Source organism: Bos taurus, chromosome 23 (genome assembly GCF_002263795.3).
Source record: "Bos taurus isolate L1 Dominette 01449 registration number 42190680 breed Hereford chromosome 23, ARS-UCD2.0, whole genome shotgun sequence".
NCBI classification, from domain to species: domain Eukaryota; kingdom Metazoa; phylum Chordata; class Mammalia; order Artiodactyla; family Bovidae; genus Bos; species Bos taurus.
This window is the reverse complement of record NC_037350.1, coordinates 18758621-18777973: the sequence shown is the minus strand read 5'-3', so window position 1 is coordinate 18777973 and position 19353 is coordinate 18758621. Positions and strand designations below refer to the sequence as shown.

At 44.1% G+C, this 19353-nt stretch overlaps 1 protein-coding gene and 1 non-coding gene across 7 annotated transcripts in view; one reads left to right on the top strand and one right to left on the bottom strand.

Moving 5' to 3' along the window:
* The window catches only part of RUNX2 (RUNX family transcription factor 2), a 351735-nt gene that overhangs the window by 167567 nt on the left and 164815 nt on the right, over positions 1 to 19353 (bottom strand). For 3 of the 6 annotated variants that reach the window (XM_024984090.2, XM_024984091.2, XM_015459846.2), the window contains one exon: positions 11805 to 11978. The exons of the other annotated variants lie outside the window; for them this stretch is intronic. In XM_024984090.2, the coding sequence (XP_024839858.1) occupies positions 11805 to 11978 (174 nt within the window). The remainder of the gene's footprint in view (positions 1 to 11804; positions 11979 to 19353) is intronic. 6 annotated transcript variants of the gene reach the window in all.
* TRNAE-UUC (transfer RNA glutamic acid (anticodon UUC)) lies at positions 9083 to 9155 on the top strand. Its single transcript has one exon. It is a non-coding gene; the product is annotated as a tRNA-Glu (tRNA).

The following is a 19353-nucleotide window of genomic DNA, read 5'->3' as shown; positions in this document are numbered from 1 at the left end:
GGATGCGAATTCCATCTCCGGTTGAGGAACTAAGATCCTGCATGCCACTGAGCCAAAAAATAAAACAAATTTAGAAAAAGAAAAAGAAAAAAAGAACAGGGAAAGGTACATATGGAAACTCAGGAGTTGCTGTGAACAGGTCCCCTTTGGTAAACACTCTGGTTAGACACCTTTCGCACCTTTCGGGTGTGAAACGGGGACTGCTTCCGGAGAACTGCTCGCAACAGGGCACACCTTGGATACGGTGTTCAACTTCACGCAGAGATGGGAGGAAACCAGCCAATGGGGCCAAGCCCAAACCAGCACACAAGTGGCTCCTTCCTGTCTGTGCTGCCAGCGGGCTGCTGGGTGATGTGGCAGGACAGTGGCCAGTGGTTTCTGCCCAAGCCATGCGCCCCCAGGGAGCACCTGCTATACTAGGGGGCATCACTAGAAGAGCATCATATTCCCACCCCTTCTCCTCTACCCACTTCCCCCTCAACGGCACTCAAATTAGGCTGGAAAACCCCCAAATATTTCTTCAGAAAACTGGGGTATTTAACATGAATTGCATAGACAGTTCTCCTGAAGATTTTGCCTCTCCGTTGCAACCAAAGTCAATAATCTCAATGGAGGGAGGCAGATTTACAATTTCCTATCCTAGACTGTTTCTGTCGTATTACTATCATTCATAATACAAATAGATGCATCATTCACATTCATTCATTCACACTTCCTAACATTTATACTAAATGCTAAATGTTAAGTTCCCTGTCTTCTCTAATAACCCTGCCAATAACTAAGTGGACATTTAGAATGTGCTTTCCCACTCACTTCCGGTTCTCTTGACCAAGAAGAAACATGGTCCAAAAACAGGCTTCTTGGGGTGCAAAAGGAACCCTGGACGGGGGGGCTCTGGCGCTAACTGTGCAATCAAACACCAATGATTCCTCCTCTCTGACTGTCGCTGTGGTCAGGTGTAACATGAGAATGGATGGTCTCTAAGATGTTTTCCGAAGATAAAATGCTATGATTCTAACCACTTGAAAAATTGGGTACCCTACTACACTCAGTCCTTGCTGGAGATGGTAGCTCACCAGAAATTACTGAAGCCCTGCTGGGCTGATCCGGGGCAGCTGGGAGAGGGGAGCTGACACTCAGGGTGCTTCTCATAGCGCAGCTTGTGACCCATGTCAGCAAAGAAGACCTCAAAAGGAGGATTCTGACCTCCCTCCTTGTCCCCAGTCGGGGTTCTCTCCAACTGACCAAGGTGGCCAGAATCACTTGGCAGAAAACCAACCCAACCGATTCACAGAGCTTAAGACTGAAATTTGAAACTCCACTCAATGCTCTGATGGTGACCTAAATGGGAAGGCTATCTGGAAAAGAGGAGATATACGTATAGCTGATTCACTTTGCTGTGAGGCAGACACTAACACAACACTGTAAAAACACTACACACCAATTAAAAAAAAAAAAGACTGAAATTTGACCAAAAAAGCAGCAATCTGTTTGGATAAAACCAGATGCCTCACAGGGTACACCAGCCACTAGGAGTTAATACAAACAATGCAAGGAGAGGGGCTCCATGAATCTCCACGAATCTTAAGAGACGATAGTGGAAGAGAGAATGAGAAATGATACAGTCTAAGACATCACCACCTCTAACAAAATATTAAAAGAAAAACCAGAAGGAAGCTAAGACAAGGCAAAAAGAGGTGTTTTTTCAGAATCACCAATCTGGGGCTGGAAGGAACTCATCACTGTCCTACAGAAAATGAGGGAATTTCCTTACTTCAAAGAAAAACCTAATAGAAGAAATGAGAGGGCATACCACATGTCACAGCTAACCTGGTCTCAGCCTCAGCATATCTAGGGCCTCAGAGTAAAGGCAATAGAGGAAAGGGAACTAGTCACAAACAGGTAGGACCAGAATCTGAGAAATGACAGGGATGTGGTATTGGCCAGGGGACGTGACCTTAGTTCAAATCACAATATTGAAGTGAATGCAGTAAATTCAAGTTCAATTCGGGCTATTAACATCCAGGGGGGGTGAGCTTATAGCAGTTGGGGTGTCATAGAAGGTCCCCAGGCATGGTGGATCCTTTTGCCGGATAGATGATGCTATTATCTGTGGTTCTAAGAACTGTCTCCCATCACTCACTCATTCATTCATTCAGAAAATGTTTATTGAGCACCTACTCTGGTACTCTGCTAGGTTCTAGAGACATGAATGGTGAATAAAGAGTCTGCATGCCCTCAACAGAGTTTACAATCTGGTGGGAGAAACTGACATTAATCAACTAATCATATAACTGTGATAAAGTGCTAAAAAGGAGATGTTCTTGGCATTGTAAGAATGTGCCATGAGGGACTCCAGCCATGCCTGGGAGCCAGGAAAGGCTTCTCTAATGATGCAATGATTAAGCCAAGAACTGAAGGGCAAGCAGAAGTCCAGAGGATACTCAGGTGGGGTTAAAAGGGCTGCAGGCTAAGCAAACAGCATATACCCAGTTCCGGAGACAGAGGTAGTACAGTTTCTTTTTTGAAGAGGTGAGAAAGCCAGTGTGGTTGGATGACTGACAAAAGGTTCAAAACAGTTTGAGAAGAGGGTGGAAAACAGGCAGGAAGGACCCAGGCTATGCAGAACCTGTCGGACCACGCAAGAGGTGTTGGTTGGTCTTTATACTAAGAGTGGTGGAAGGTCATGGGGGTGTTTTTAAGTACAAGGTGACATCATCAGATACGTACCTTTTTAAATCTCCCTCTCACAACATCACAATAGAAACAGGGCAGAAGTCCAGCCCAGGACTGGGAAGGGCGTGTAGGGAAAACAGCAGCTGAAATGGAGGCCAGGGTGGAGTTCAGGAGCTGCATCCCGGGAACCAGGAAGCAGCCAGAGGCACACAGCTGCCTCTGCACGTGGCCCAACCAGAGGGATGAACCCCTGAGAGGCCTGGGTTGGAGCAGGTTGGCTCTGGGTGGGCGAGGGGAGCCCCAGGTCAAGGGCCTGGGGCCTGCAGCTGTGATCTGGGCAGGCTCCACCTCATACCTTCTGGTTCAGGGGTAAAGCCTGGGCCTCTGTACCTGTAACAAGTTCCACAGGAGATGCTAACAGATGCCAGAGTTGGAGAACAATGGGCATGATTTTTACTGATGACAGTTAGAAAGGAAAATTACCCAACACTACTTGATTTAATCTTCCCTATCAAGAAGAACAATCTCCAAACAGAACGAGCAGAACAAACATGCTTAAGAGGAAATGAAGGCCCAAGACAGGTGAGGAGATAAGAGAGAGCAACCTACTGCTTTAAATGAATTCAAGTGTCTGCTCCAAGATGAATTATGCCCCACAGTATTGCAAGAATGTATGGAGACTGGCAGATAAAGGGCTTTATGTGACAGAGCAGGGTCTGCAAAGTTCTTTATATTAAGGAAAGCATGTTTTCCTGGAACTCTGTTCACTCCTAATCTTAGGTTCACTACCTGGGATTCCTTGTCCATATGACAGTTATTAAATTATTTGAAGATAATGCCTTTAAAGTTTACTACATAATTGTACTTTTACATTATTTCACCCCATCGACCTTTTCTGGAGATGGCATTGCTATTGGTAAAATCTAAATTGCAACTAGCATTTTGGAATCATTGCTTGCAGCCCACTAAAAACACTGGAGTCACTTTTGACAGCCTGTGTACAATCAGCGCTTCACACTTGATCCCCAAAGTGAGTATCAGAAAGCGGGATGGGTTCACTAAAAACTTGTTTCCCAGGATTACTTGAGCAATAGGTTAAGAGAAAGGTCCTCTGTCTGCTGTGCATCTTGACCTCAGCAAGATACATACCTTACCTCTAATGGGATGTACAGGTACTTAAAAGGCCCACCAGAAAGTGATCATTGACATGGGTCACAGTCAGCCTTGAAAGAGGAACACAGTAGTATATTCGAGGGCTTGACAATCCTAGTTACATTCAGCATCTTTAGCAAAGTCTTGAAGGGTGAAAAGCAACTTTCCTAAGCTTCACGATGAGATGAAATTGGGAGGAAGAGTCAACATAGTGGATGAAGAATCAGAGCTATAACATAACTCTTCGAGACGGAAAGAGGAGGTGAAAGTGACACAGTGAAACCCTCAGAGAACAAACGTACGGTGCTACAGTCGGTCAACTCCCAGACAGGCCCGAGGGAGCTGCCTCGAACGCAGCAAGCCTTCTCCACGGCCTGCAAACCACACTGTGATGGGGTGACGAAGAGCCAACACGGTCCTGGGATGTATTAACAGAGCACACGTGAACCCCTACCCCCAGATAAGACAGTGCTAGAGAGTTGTGCTTTTTCAAGGTGGAGTCAGCCCAGAACCCTGGAGGAGACAGAGCAAGCTGTAGGACCTCCATCTGTCACAGGAGGAATGGTTAAGGGACAGCCAACAGCTCCCATCTACCCTCAGCCTCTCCCTGGGACGTCTACTTCCCACCTGAACTGAAGCTTGGTTTTCTTCCCATCCTTCCTCCTAACCTCTCCCCTGGGCCGCTGCTCATTCTCCAAGGCCACAAGATGACCCAAATCCCCTTCAGAAATTCTTCTGTCTTTCCTCTAACCTACCAACCTCCAGAACCTTCCCAGACATTGGTAAGAGGTCCCACATCTTTCTTGTTTCCCTGACTTGCACCAAGTCCTACGGAGTTTCACGAGAAATTGCCATTCCCACCGACCATCCACCACGGCACAGCCCACTTCTATTCACAAACTGCAACCCCTGCAGGAGACAATCATAACTTTGCTGACTGGCTCTTCCTCGCATCTCTGTCCTTACTTGGGTCCTCAGCCATGCTCAAAGCCATTTTCCTTTCCCCGCCCACTCACCTTGCTGACAGCCCCAAAGGTGCACTGTTCTCCTAACCTTTTCCCTACATCCTCCCCACCTGAAACCACCTTGTCAGACTTCACCCTCCCAGGACACTGACTTATAATTTCAGCCCTGAGAGTTCCAGAACCTCGTGATGCCTCAGTTTTCTTATGTGTGAAAGAGGGTTCACAATACTGAGTCTGCAGTGAAATCTGTCATTTAAAGACTATTACAGCCAACTGTTTTCAAACAGCTAAAAAAGCAAGTCCTTATCAAAATAAACAAAGCCTTGGAAAGAATCTGATGGTCTTCCCTGGGAATAGTGCCATACAATTTTATTCCTGGAATACTTCTGCATATATTAAAATAAAAAACAATGGAATGAAAATACTTTTCAAACTGATAACATCTGTAATATGTTGTTGCTATTAATATTACACAGTACAGTATACTCTGACTCTGAAGCCCTGGGTACCCATCCACAATTCAACATCAAAATATACCATCAGAGCGTCCTATAACTGCATACATGACTTGCCCCTCTCCTGGGTTAGTCCAGGAAGTTGAATATGTCATTATTAGACTCCTCTTCTGATCATTCTGCTCAGAATCCATTGCAAAAGGCAAAAAGGGGAAAGAAGGGTCCCTAGGCAACGAGTAACACCAATACATGTATGTACACATATGGACATATATGTAAAGCTCAAGCTAAAAAGAGAAAGATGGTGCTTTGGGAACAAAGGAGAGAAAGAAACCCAGACTTCCTCTGGGCACAGTCCTGAAGTCAGGCTAGAGATGGAACAGTCTTAGGGAAGGAGAGAGTGAGGTCTTATCAGAGATGGGTTCTCCTTATCACAACTAGGTAGTAACTGAGCATCATGTATTCCAGACAGGAGGAAATTACAATGACAAGATTCTGGAACGCAAAAACTTGATTTTTCTTGGAACATTACCCCTCTCATCTTTTTGTAAAAGCATAATAAAGCCAGAGCATCTTCATTTAAAAAGGGAATTTCAACCAACAGAAATCCAGGGACTTTTAAGCAGCTCATCTATGGATGATGTCAACAGCTGTGGGGACAACATGGCACACTGATGGCCAGCCCCTCACAGGGTCATACTGAGCCTTATCTTTCAAAGCCAGCACAAGCTGGACCTGAACTCCACTTTTCCTAATACTCGTGTTCACTCACAGAACTTATGCTGTTTCTTCATGATGATTGTAATGGGCAACCTCCTCTAAAGAGCTTTCCTGCTCACACGTGTGCATGGTCACAGCAAATTTTCCTGGCTATTCTGCCCACAAGATCTCCAAGGAAGGAGGCAGGACAAGACTCCACAGTAACCTCAGAAATGAAAGCTCAGCACCACCCAAGTGAAAGCATGGTACTTCCAACCACCTGTGTTGAGTGTGGTGATTTCAGTTCCTTAAGACAAAAGAAGCCTCTAGGTGAGCAGGACCACAGCGGTCGAAAAGCAGGAGCGAGACCTCAGAGGACTCCCACTCCCCACATCCTACAGTTCTCACCCGCAGTCACGCTTCCTGCTCGGCTACGGTCACTGTGCCCACCGTGGGCTCACCCTCCTCACACTCAGAGCCACAGCCCCACCCACTTCACCTCCACCTCCTTTCACACCAAAGAATCGCGGGGCCACTGAGCACTCGACTAGGACACTGTGCTCCCCAGTGTCTAAAAGGCCCGCTAATAAATGTTCCAGTGCAAGCCCAGCAGGCTGAGGGCTAAGACAGCCAAATATCAACACAGGCAAAACCCAGCTGGCGGGGATTCTCCTTCATTTTTTTAATTAATAAAATTTATTTTACTTCTACTTTTATTGGAGGATAGTTGCTTTACAATGTTGTGTTAGTTTCTGCTGTACGACACAGTGGATCAGCGCTACGTATACACATATCCCCTCTTTTTGTGGATTCCCTTCCCCTCTAGGTTACCACAGAGCACTGAGTAGATCTCCCTTGCTCTACAGTAGGTTCTCATGAGTCATCTGTTTTATACTTAGGACCTGTAGTGTATATATGTCAATCCCAATCTCCCAATCCATCCCATCCCCATCTTTCCGCCTTGGTATCCGTATGTTCGTTCTCTTCATCTGTCTCTATTTCTTGGATCCTCTTAATGCTTAAAGGAGCGTGTTTGCCAAGGAGGGGAACACAGAATCAGACTGAAGTTGGGCAGAAATGACTTCACTTCAGTCAAGGTAACCATCAATAAGACCACATCATTCTACATGATGTCTGCCACGTCGTTTTTTTCCAGATACCCCTAAAAAGGTTACCTTGAGTATAGGTTCATATATAACTGTCCATTAACTATCAAAAACAATTATGCTGTCTTTTAAAAGCATAATTCAGATACTCATAATGCATCATTTTTATGAATGTTTTGTCCCTGAGGGTCCTAAAAAATATCCTAGGGGGAAAGAAAAAGACGTTGGTCCCTTAGGACATGTGTCAGATTGTCAGCAGCCTGCCCAACTCAATGGCCATGATGCTGGTTGCCCACTAAGAGTCTGGAACTCAAAGTCAACTAAACTAGCTCCAAAAGCCTAGAGAAACACATTTCTTGAAGAGTCCTTTTCCTCTACCTGCAAAAAATCCTACTTTTCACAACTGCCTTAAGGCTTCAGTAAGAACTTTGTGTAAAACTAGTCTGTAAATGGTAAACAGCTGCACAAATAAAAGCCTGAAATGGGAGGAAACAGGGACAGGAGAGAAGTTCACTTCAGCCTCCCAAAGATGCTGGAGGTTGAGTGCGTAGGACCGTCCAGCCATGTGGATCTTGCCCTAATTCCTGTATTAACGACTCACTAGAGTGTAAATGGGACTCTGAGCAAGTTATTTAGCCTCTCAGACCCTCAGTTTTCACATCACCACCTAGCTCATAGACCCGTTGTGAGAAATGCCTGCTACCCCATATACAGTAGTCACGGCAGTACTGTCAGTACACAGCAGCTAATAGCAAGCCACTCAAATAGGTACTAGAAAAAAGATCTGGGCCAGAATAGTAACAGGTCACCCTTCCTGAAGAAGTCAAACACCTGCTCATTCATTCTTCACCAAACCTAAAGTCGCCAAGCAGTGGGCACCACCAAAGACAGTGGGGACACAGAGATCAGTAAAACATAGCGCTGCACTTGGGAAATTCAAAGTCTGATGGAGGAGATGGACATGTACACAAAGAATCGTCACCATGTCCAACAGTGGTCTGGAGCATTGGACTTGACTTGGGTAGGGTGGAAGAGGCCTGACAGAGGTGCCAGCGTTTGATCTGAGTTCTGAAGAAAGAGGAGAAGGGCAACCAGTCTTAATTCCCTCCCAGGCTCCTGCTGCTGTTTCCTGAATGATGACCCTGCTCCTGCCTCTGCTCCCTTAGGGCCCGTGCTTCTCACAGCAGCCAAAGTGAGCTCTGAAACACAGGTGAATAAAACAGATGACTAATGAGAACCTACTGGGAACTCTGCTCAGTGTTCTGTGGTGACCCAAATGGGAAGGGAATCCAAAAAAGAGATACATGTATACATATAGCTGATTCACTGTGCTGTACAATAGAAACTAACGCAACATTTTGTAAAGCAATTATACGCCAACAAATTGTTTTTAATGTGAATTAGATAATGTCATTTGCCTGCTTCACATCTTTCAATAATGCCCTTCTGTGCTCAGAACAGAACCCACTTTCCTGAACAGGGCCTGGAAGACTCTCCGTTATCCAGCCACTGCCCACTCCCCTCGTTCACTCCATCCACCTGCCGGGACCTTCCTGTCCCCTGAACGCACCACACTTGCAGCTCCCTGAGAGATTTGGCCTGAGTTCCCCTTGGCCAGAAATTCCGTCCTCAAAGCTCTCCAAAGAGCCTTTTCCCCACTTTCCAATCAAAATTAGCTTCTGCCCTGGTCTCTCTCTCATCCTCCTTTCATTTTCCCAAAGCTTTTACTATTATCTGAAATTATCTTGCATGAATGCTTGACCCAATTGCTGACTATATGTCACCAAAACACAAGCCCCTGGTGAAGAGAAACTAGACTATCTTGTTCCCTTACATCCCTGTCTTGCAAACAGAAAGCACTCAATAACTACTTTTTGGAGGAATGAAGAACAGCATGGCAGAATGCCCACCTCAAAGGTTAGATGGATTTCCCAGTCCACCAGGGGCTGAGTCAGCTTTTTATTCTTTCTAGATGCAGTTTACCCATCCAGAGAGCATTCTGAGCTTAAAAACAGTGCTTATGGGGAATTCCCTGGTGGTCCAGTGGTTAGGACTTGGCGCTTTCACTGCCAAGGGCCTGGGTTCAATCCCTGGTCAGGGAACTAAGATCCCACAAGCTGCATGGCGTGGCAGAAATAAACAAATAAATAAAAAATAGTGCTTATCATGAGCAATATCTCCTGACACGGTTATCACCACCATTATCACCACATTCTGAATCAAAAGAAGTGGATATTTTTGACAGACTAGGTGTTTCCTAGCACCCAGAGACAGGCAACCTATGTCTGAAAGATTTTAAAAAACAAACAAAAAAAGAGGTGCAGAGGAAGCAACTTCCTCAGGAAACCATGGGGAGGCCCTGGGCCCTCAGGCAGAACGACAGCCATTTAAGACCTGGACAGGGACAGGCCAGACCAGCGCTGCAAAGAAGCCGGCCCACTGCACGGTAGGACCCTGAGCCCCAGGAACCGTAAGAGACACTAACATGAAACACTGAAGGCTTAGGACTTCCTCAATCTATAATTCCTAATTTCATGTCGCTCTTCTGGGAGTTCAATTTGCCTTTTATGCTGACAAGTGGGAGAACTCATAGTGATTATACAACCATGATCACTATTAAGAAAATAGATTCTTCTTAAAAGACTCTAACAACACACAAGCTCCGAACGCCATTTTAAAGGCATCAGTCATTAGCAAAATATCATTAGTAAACAGTTAAGGATCAAATTGGGCTTCCCTGATGGCTTAGTGGTAAAGAGTCTACCTGCAATGCAGGACACACAGGTTCGATCCCAGGGTTGGGAAAATCCCCTAGAGAAGGAAATGAAAACCCAACACAGTATTCTTGTTTGGAAAATCCCATGGACAAAAGAGCCTGGTGGGCTACAGTCAATGGGGTCACGAGAGTCAGACATGCCTTAGCAACTAAACCACTACCAAGGATCAGAATACAAAAATCACACATTTAAAGAACCCAGGGATTGCCAACTCATAGAACATCTATTTTTCTTATATGTATCGTATTAGCCATCATAGTCCTTCCAAATCACATATTAACACATTTATATATGTGTACATATGGTTCTACACACACACACACGGAATCTAAAGGTTCCTATAAAGACAAAAGGACAGCTATTATGACCCTTAATCACTAATATAAAATCCACCACTTAAACAAACTACTGCAAATAAAAAATAAGCTATGAAGATATATTGTACCGCACAGTGCAGCCAATATTTTATAATAACTATAAACAGAGTATAATCTATAAAATTTTTAAATCCCTATATTATACATCTGAAATTAATATAATACTATAAATCAACTATACATCAATAAAAATTTAAATCAATAAAAAATTAAGAAGTCCACTACTTTAAATGCATCAGCACCTATAGCCACAAGCTTCAAATTCACAAGTTAGTGTGAATTTCACGCTGGCATTTTTATCAAGGACCCATGTCTAGTGAATACACTAACCTGACTCCTACATTTCAACATTTGGAGATTTATTTAAATCTAACACATGACTCTTCTTCACAGAGTTCTAAGGATCTTCCCTAATACAGGTATCTGTTTCTCTTCAGTGCTTAGATATTTTATTTTTATAGTTCTATATTATATTAAACATATATACTCAGGCATACCCAAATTTTCAGACTAATATAGACCCACGGAAACATAAGTAAATATCCAAGAAGATATATATCTAATATAAGCAGGAGAGAAGCAGAGGCAGGTCATTTTGTTTATAAACAATTATGCTTACAAACCATTAAGGACACTCAAAACCTAACTGCTACAGACAGAAACTAACCCTTTGAAATGATCCGAGTTTATCATACTTTTTGTTCTGAATCATTTTCCCTCTCATCTGGTCCCTCTGCCAACAATAGTAACTAGATGATCTATGAGTTCCTTGCTGCTCTCAATACTGTGATAGCAAATTAAAGATGTACAATGATTAGCACACTTTATCATCACCATGACATAAAAGCAATCAGACTAGTCCTACAGTAAGATCTGCCCAAGCCAGATAGGATCAAAAAAAGAAAAAGAGTTGGGAGTCTTAATGCACCAAATGTGAATGATTAGTCTGTAATGCGATGCTGATGTTCATTTTTAAGAAGAAAAGTAAAGCAAGAAGCACACTGGAATGCATGAAGAGAAATGTCACATGAAGACCAGGAGCTCAACGGGAATGGGCGGGGGTGGGGGTGGGATTCTGTCTGCCCAAGGAGCCGCTCCTTGGTCTTGCCTTGTAACCACCAATCAAGACTTCCTGTTAGCCCTGGGCAGTTTTCAAGCACACTTAATGAAATAGTTATACATGTAAGAAACTTAAGCCCAAATTTGAGCCGGTAACACTAATTTTCTAATAGTGAGGGTGTGATGTTATCCCCCACACCACCTGGACACAATATAGAGAAACTTACAACACACATTCTCCCAGAGAGCATGGTATAACCATCCCACCTCTGCTCAGACTGACATCACTATGGAGAACAGCATCCGTAGAGACTTCCCCCAAGCTTTATCCCCAAGTTAGTGAATATTGGTATTTGCTTTTTATGAAAAAGAAAAAAAAAAAAAAGAAGAAGAAGGTCAGTATCTTCAAGTGTCGATCTCTTTCATCGTAAGCCATTTCCCAGCTCCAGGAGTTGTGAAGTGAACGCGTCTCATCTGGAAGCCCCTCACCCCCAGCCTGCCGGAGTCTGCGCAAGTGAGACCTAGGAGTCTGTCTTACCTGTAATCTGACTCTGTCCTTGTGGATTAAAAGGACTTGGTGCAGAGTTCAGGGAGGGCCGTGGGTTCTGAGGCGGGACACCTACTCTCATACTGGGATGAGGAATGCGCCCTAAATCACTGAGGCGATCAGAGAACAAACTAGGTTTAGAGTCATCAAGCTTCTGTCTGTGCCCTGGAAATAGCAAATCATAAAATAAAAGCATATTAATTAGCTGAACAATTGACCATGCTAAATAGATACGTGAACATACATACTGGGGGGAGGGAGGGGTAAGCCAAGGAATTTGCAATACTGATCTTTATAATGAAGCATCTGTATAATGTCTTCCATTTCAAAGGGCTTTGTAAACATCATTCCGTGGTTAGTGTCCCTGGCTTGGTTCTGAATGGAGAGCTGAGGGGTCCAGAGGGGTGACTCGGGGCTAAGTGTCAGTGGTGAGGTCTGGACACCAGAGCCCAAAGGGACTCTCTGGGCGCCCCCTCTGGCCTCTTGGTGAGGCTGAGAAGGGTGACCGTGTCCGGGACTGTGTTTGCTCATTTCAAGAAGGAGGAAACATCCCAGAAAGTTGAGTCTATGCATGGAACACATACTGGGCCGCACTTGGGGCAGAGACAGAGACAAACACATTTGTCAAAGGGACATTTCCGTGATGACCATAAGTGACTTTGCCTTTTTTATGTTACAACTATACCTTATGGTGACTCCCTTCTGAAAAATGAAAACTCAAACTGAGAACCCCTTTAAGAGGGAAACAAAAACAGGCAGGGAAACTCAAATTCTCAAGAGGAATGTGGCTATTTTGTGATATGCCAAAGCCTGAAAGCGTATAATAAACTATGTTTAATCAGAGAGAATGGTTTTTTATTTTAAATCGAGTACTGTGGTTCTGTAAGAGAAATTGAAAAATAGCCTTTGGGTTACCATGGGAATGTGAGAATCCATTATTTTGAAAAAACAACAACAAAAAAAACTTTGCTTTGCCTCTCTTCTAGTTTATTCCAGTATAAAATCCAAGGGAATTCTAGATATTAAAGAGCTATGCAAACTGAAATACAACCAAGATACTAAGACTTTTAAAAAATCATCCAATCATTCTTAGCAAAGAGTATAGTATTGCCTTGGTGCAGGTATTAACAGGAAAACATCTGAATCTTGGTGCAATATTAGTTTAGTATAAATCCGTAGAGTGGGACTGTGGTGAACAAGTACCATTATGTCTACTGGCTAAACAGAAATACATTTCATATTCTGCACCAGCGAAGCCCTAGTATGTTGCCCCAATAGTTTAGTAAAATGTTAAGTAACTGAAGCTAATTCAAAGAAGAGCCATTTAAGATGATGACTAGAATAAGAATTTGCAGGAAACAATCAAGGGCATTAGGAGTACTATCCATAATAAAATAAACCTTGAAGGAGCCATTGAGAATGGGAAGGTCGATTCTACAAGTAGCAAGAACACCTCCTCACCCACTTAGTATAGGACAAGAGAGATATATCAGGACAGGGTTAAGCCCAGCATTAGAATTTCCCAACTATAAGCTGTCCTCCTAAGACAAATTCCTTATTTTATTTGCCCCCAAATGTATTTTCCTGTCTCCTTTTTCATTGCCTACCCAGCCCAAAGAAAACAGACAGGAAGCCAAGGCCTGGTAATAGGAGTGTAGCTGCCTCCACAGCCAAACATGTTCCAACTAAGGCCCATTAACTGAAATGCACCCACCACCCTATGTCCTGCCAGTGTTAAGTCTGGGGCGAGCTACAACTGAGGGGCCGAGACTGGGAGAAAATGATGAGGACACACTAGGAAAGCTCATTGTTTACTGATGGCTGTTTTCCCCACCATTTATGACATTTTATCCAGATTACAAATAGATAGTAGAAATCTAAAGGACCTTCGTGTGTGTCAGTCGCTCAGTCATGTCCGAGTCTTTGTGACCCCACGGACGGTAGCCTGCCAGAAATCCTCTGTCCATGGGATTTCCCAGGCAAGAATACTGGAGTAGGTTGCCATTTCCTTCTCCAGGGAATCTTTCCAGTCTAGAGATTGAACCTGGGTCTCCTGCATTGCAGGTGGATTCTTTACCGTGTGAGCCAAAGGACCTTCAAAGACTATCCAAAATCACTCCCAGGCCCCAGAAAGAAAAGTGCTCACAGATGAAGTGACCGAGGCCTACAGAGATAAAACAACTAGCCCGTGGATCTCAGCTATTGACCACCTCCTGCTGGATCAGGATGCAGTTCAGGTCCTAGCAGACCAAGTTTTCTATACATTGCATGGCACCATCCATGTCGGATCCCAGCATCTCCCTTCCTCTCTCAGCTGCTACAAAGGACTGAAAAAAATTCAGATTGCCCGTATAAAGGACCTGAGGACTAAGCCCTGCAAGGCGTCAGGCTGGTTTTCAAGACAAGCAGAAGCACGGATTCATTTACAAAGTTAATAGCTCACCCATTACCCTAAATAAACTTCCATCAGTACACTTTGCTGTGTCTTACAAGGTTCATGATTCGAGAATTACATAGTACTCATCACACTTAGATCCATGGATTCTGTTGTTCATACACATATCCAAAAAAAAGTATTGGTGTGGTGTCGATACAGCTGTAAACATTAACAAGAAAGCTTATGGAATTGTCTCTGGAAGTTATTTTTTTAATAGGATATTTTGGGAATAGCAGATTCCCTGAGGGTTGAAGGGAGGGCTCCATGATCTCACATGGTTCCTCTATATAGTGGGGCTTTATGGGGGCCACAGTCACAAGAAAAGTTAATGAGCTCTGCCTCTGCTTTCTACAGACCTTTCATTAGGTTTTCATGGAGACCATATGTGGGGGCTTTCCCAGTGGCTCAGATGGTAAAGAACCTGCCTGCCAATGCAGGAAAGGCCAAAGACAAGGGATCAATCCCTGGGTCAGGAAGATCCTCTGGAGAAGGAAATGGCAACTTGCTCCAGTGTTCTTGCCTGGAGAATTCCATAGACAGAGGAGCCTGGAGAGTTACAATCCACAGGGTTGCAGAGAGTCAGACACGACTGAGCATGCATGCCACGCATGGAGACTGTATAAGACATGAACTCAGTACACAGGTGTGTGAGGACACATTTATTTCCTCTGGCGCTTCAGGGCAGTGATAGGGGGTCGTAAGCAAGAATCAAGGACTTTGAGGAGCACAAGCGTGTGTGAGAAGTTTAAGAGCAGGTGCTATCTGAAAAGCCTCAATGACCTTTTGGAAATGATCCTCAAAGAGGAGTGACCAAGTATCTGCAGACACCCTATAGTAATTTGGAGAACGTCTATCTGTAGTTGCATCTGTACAGAAAACCCTGCATTTTTCCTTCTAGAATGTCTGCCCCCTCACAGCCACCACCACGACCACAACAGAATCCTTGCAGGAGAATGAAGAGCAGAAGCCAAATGGTACTTCATCTTTCAACCATGACAAGTACCTGTTACCACCAAACCACATCAGGGTGACACTTGAATGACAGGCTGAAAGAAGAGGTACTTAAATCCTCAGCACCCAAGACATCCCTTCAGAAATCGAGGACTCAGAGGAAAAAGGGTACACTGACTTAAATCAAGGACAGATACTCTGCCATGGTACTGAGAGAACCAAATGTCATCTGAAGGGCCAAAGGAAGGCTTCCCTGGTGGTCTAGTGGTTAAGACTCTGCACTTACACTGCAGCAGGTGTGAGCTGGATTCCTGGTTGGAGAACGAAGATCCCACATGCCACATGGTATGGCCAAAAAATAATAAAAATTATTTTTAAAAAGATAAAGGACCAAAGAGTGGATCTTCCAAGCAGGAGGAAGCTATGAAGAATGGATAACTGCTGTCTTGTATCTGTTGCTATTGCTGCTGGTAGTGGCTCAGTGGTAAAGAATCTGCCTGCAACATAGGAGACTTGGATCTGATCCCTGGGTCAGGAAGATCCCCTTGAGAAGGAAATGGCAACCCAGTCCAATATTCTTGCCTGGAAAATTCAATGGACAGGGGAGCCTGGCAGGCTATAGTCCATGGGGTCACAAAGAGTCACATACAACTGAGAGACTGAACAGCAATAGCAGCAACAGGAAGCTTTGAAAAATATGGATGTCCATATCAGCTCAATTACATGCAGGGCTCTGGAAGAGGAGCCTGGGGAAGTTATTCTTTAAAAGCTCATCACGTAGTCCATCGTGCAGCCGATGTAGAAAGCCACAGCCCAGGATGATCCCACAGCCCCACGAGCTCAAGACCACCAACTCACTCCAATGCCTTCCCCCATTGCTGGGGTGAACCTTGGACTCTATCCAAAGATGCAGGTTTGTGCATCCCTCTGTCTACTTGACTCTCCCCTGAAGCATTTCAAAGGTATCTTAAATGCAGTGTATTTAAGACAAGAATCTTGATTATTTTCTCCAAGAAATCCTGTTCCTCCCTAAGAGCCCCCATCTCAGTAAATGGCACCAGCCACTCCATCCCTTAAGCCAAAAACCTTGACACCTTCCTGGACTTCCCCTTACCCCTCACTCCCCGCATTCAGTCCATCATCGAGTCGCCATTCCCATCTTGAGAGTCTACCTTGAATCTATTCAGTTCTCTCATTTCCACCAGCACAGCCCTGGCTCAGGACCCCATCAGGTCTCTCTGGGCATCTGCCATTGTCTCCTTCCAGTGTCCCATCCCAGGACCTTTCCATTTTCTGCTTAAAGAAATCATGCATCTGAAATGCTCTCCCTTGATTCTCTACACAGCCCACTCTTTCTCATCTCTTATACCTCAAGGTGAACACCACCTCCTATGAAGGGTGCCTGGCTATACCCAGAGTAGGCTCCCTCCTGCTAGAGGACACCCTGTTCAATTCCCTTGATGGCTGTCATCACAATCCGTAATCATCTCAAGCACTGATTCATCTCGAGACTGAGTCTCATGAAGACAAGTGCTCTGGCTTGTTTACAACTATATTCTCACAACCCAGTTTAATCCCCATCATATAGTAGGTGCTCAATAAATGTTTATCCAATGAATGAATGGTCTCCTCTTTTAGATAAATGTCTTGGTTTAGAGAACTTTTTCTGTCTCAGGTATTATATTACAACACTATCTTCCTCCCCCCCACCGCCCTCAAAAAAAAGTCTTCCTTTTTTATTTGGAAATCGCATGAATCCAGTGGGCTAGGCTCCTTTTTTAGAGACCAGCCTTTATTGGTGCTTCCTAAGACATTTCCCTGAAGAACACTCATTTAAGTGAAAGCTTCCTCACTTTCTGAAAATGTCCCATTTGCTCTTACTATAATTCTGTTTCTTTTTATTGGCACATAATTGCTTTACAATGTTGTGTTAGTTCCTGCCGTACAACGAAGTGAATCAGCTGTGTGTGTGTGTGTGTGTGTGTGTGTGTGCATCACCTCTCTCTTGGATCTCCATCCCATTCCCCACATCCCACCCCTCTAGGTCATCACAGAGCATCAAGCTGAGCTCTCTGTGCTATAGAGCAGCTTCCCAGTAGCTCTCTGTTTTACACATGGCAGTGTATATGCGTCAATACTACTCTCTCAGTTTGTCTCACCCTCCTCTCCCCCACCCCACTCCCCGTTACACCCACTCGTCACTATAATTCTTAAGCATTGCTGCAAGTCATTTACAATCACAGAGCTGAAAAGGACAAGAGAGATCATTTAGACTCAATTTTGGAGCAATGCACTTCTTTAATGGATGAGGACTGAGTCCCTGAGAGGGGAGATGACCTGCCCAAAATCGCATAGTTAGTGTCAGGATGAGAACTCAGGTCTTCTGACTGCTGGAGCAGGGCTCTTTTCCCTCTCATGGCCAACCAGCTTATTTTAGATTAAAATGGCACATCATCATTGACTCAAGGGAAATCAAGGTCAAAAATTAATATCAAATGGGAAAAAAAGGAGTTTTCAGAACAAATTTCTTTCAAAAAGTTTAGTGTGTTTGGCTGAATGTGACTTTTGTTGCAACAAACGCAGGAGCACAAGAAGAAAGCGTGATGGAAAGGTCACAGCATTCACACATCTCTAGAGATGCATGAGGAACGATAAGTCATCAACCAATAGTCTAACGGCCCCATTCTTCCCCGCCTGGCTCTTTCAGTCCAAGGGCGTGGCTCACCCCCAGCGAAAGTTGGTAATGTTGCCATTAGAACTTCTGCTTTAAAAATCATGCATCTGAAACTGGTCCATGAAGACTCTGAAAATGTGGTATGTGAACTATGAAAGCGAACACGCCATTCTGATGTGACCCATTCTGCCCATTTTTATAAAAGTCGATTGAGCCCGGTCAGAACCTCATGCTCTCTGCACTGTATCCACAGCATGATGCGCTGCCTGGGCTACAGCGCCATCTTGAAGGATGCCCAAGTGTACTGACAAAAGAGTGCCCCTTTCACAAGGGGCGTGCCACGTCACAGCCCACCCATCCTCACGTGGCACCACAGGGTTCATTTTGCTGGTCACTGGGGCGTGATGCTCCTCTCTTTACAGAAATACTTGAAATCGGTTTTAAGTACTCCTTGCTTGGGACTTCCCTGGTGGCCCAGTGGCTGAAACTCTGTGCTTCCAATTCAGGGGGCCCGGGTTCAATCCCTGGTCAGGGAACTAGATCCCACATGCCACAACTGAGAAACCAGCATGCTGCAGTGAAAATGGAAATCACATGTGCCCCAACTGAGATCTGGCACAGCCAAATAAATTCTTTTTCCAAATAAAAGCACTCACTTCTTTTATTAAATATCTATCTACTTGCATCCTGGGTATCAGGAAGACACAATTTATAAATAAATGTTAACAGGCAGATCTGCACTAAAGCATCAATCAGGAACCAGTGCACATCCTTATTCAGGTCAGTTAGTCCAGCCAGTGTGTCCTGATCGTCTACCATGCAAGTCTCACTGGGCATAGTAAGAGGAGGGGGAAGTAAACGTGTAAGAAAATGTCCTCACCCTCAAGCAGAGCATAGTCTAGTAGGGAAGAAAGCAGAACAATAACATATAACTGCAAAGGACTGTGAGGCAATCACTGAAACACTACAGTTTGGGGATCTATTGAAGAATTGTAAGTATGGACCATTTCAAAATATTAAGGAAGAGGTGCTTTTGGTAACTAAGTAAGAATATGCCTTTGGCTTTTAGAACAAATAATTATGGGTTAAATGTCCTGATGTTTGGTGTTTCCTGTAAAGTATTTCAGTAAAATAACAAATGAAGCAAATATGGCAAAATGCTATTCATTATAAAACAAGGTGACGGGTATCTGGGGTTTTATGAAATATAATTTCTTTTAATTTTTCATGGTAAAAAAATAACAAAATGCCATTGCAAGAGCAGTGGAGCAACTGGTGTTAAAGGAAAGGGGAAACCCTCACCGATGAGCTCATTATGTCCTCAAAAGTGGAGGAGGATTTCGAAAAGCAGAGAAAGGAGAAAAGCTAGCTGGAGGACAAATGATAAAAACTGTCTGAACAGTTATTATAGATTATATATTACATATAATATATATTATATATAATACATTATATTATATATGTTCATTATATATATA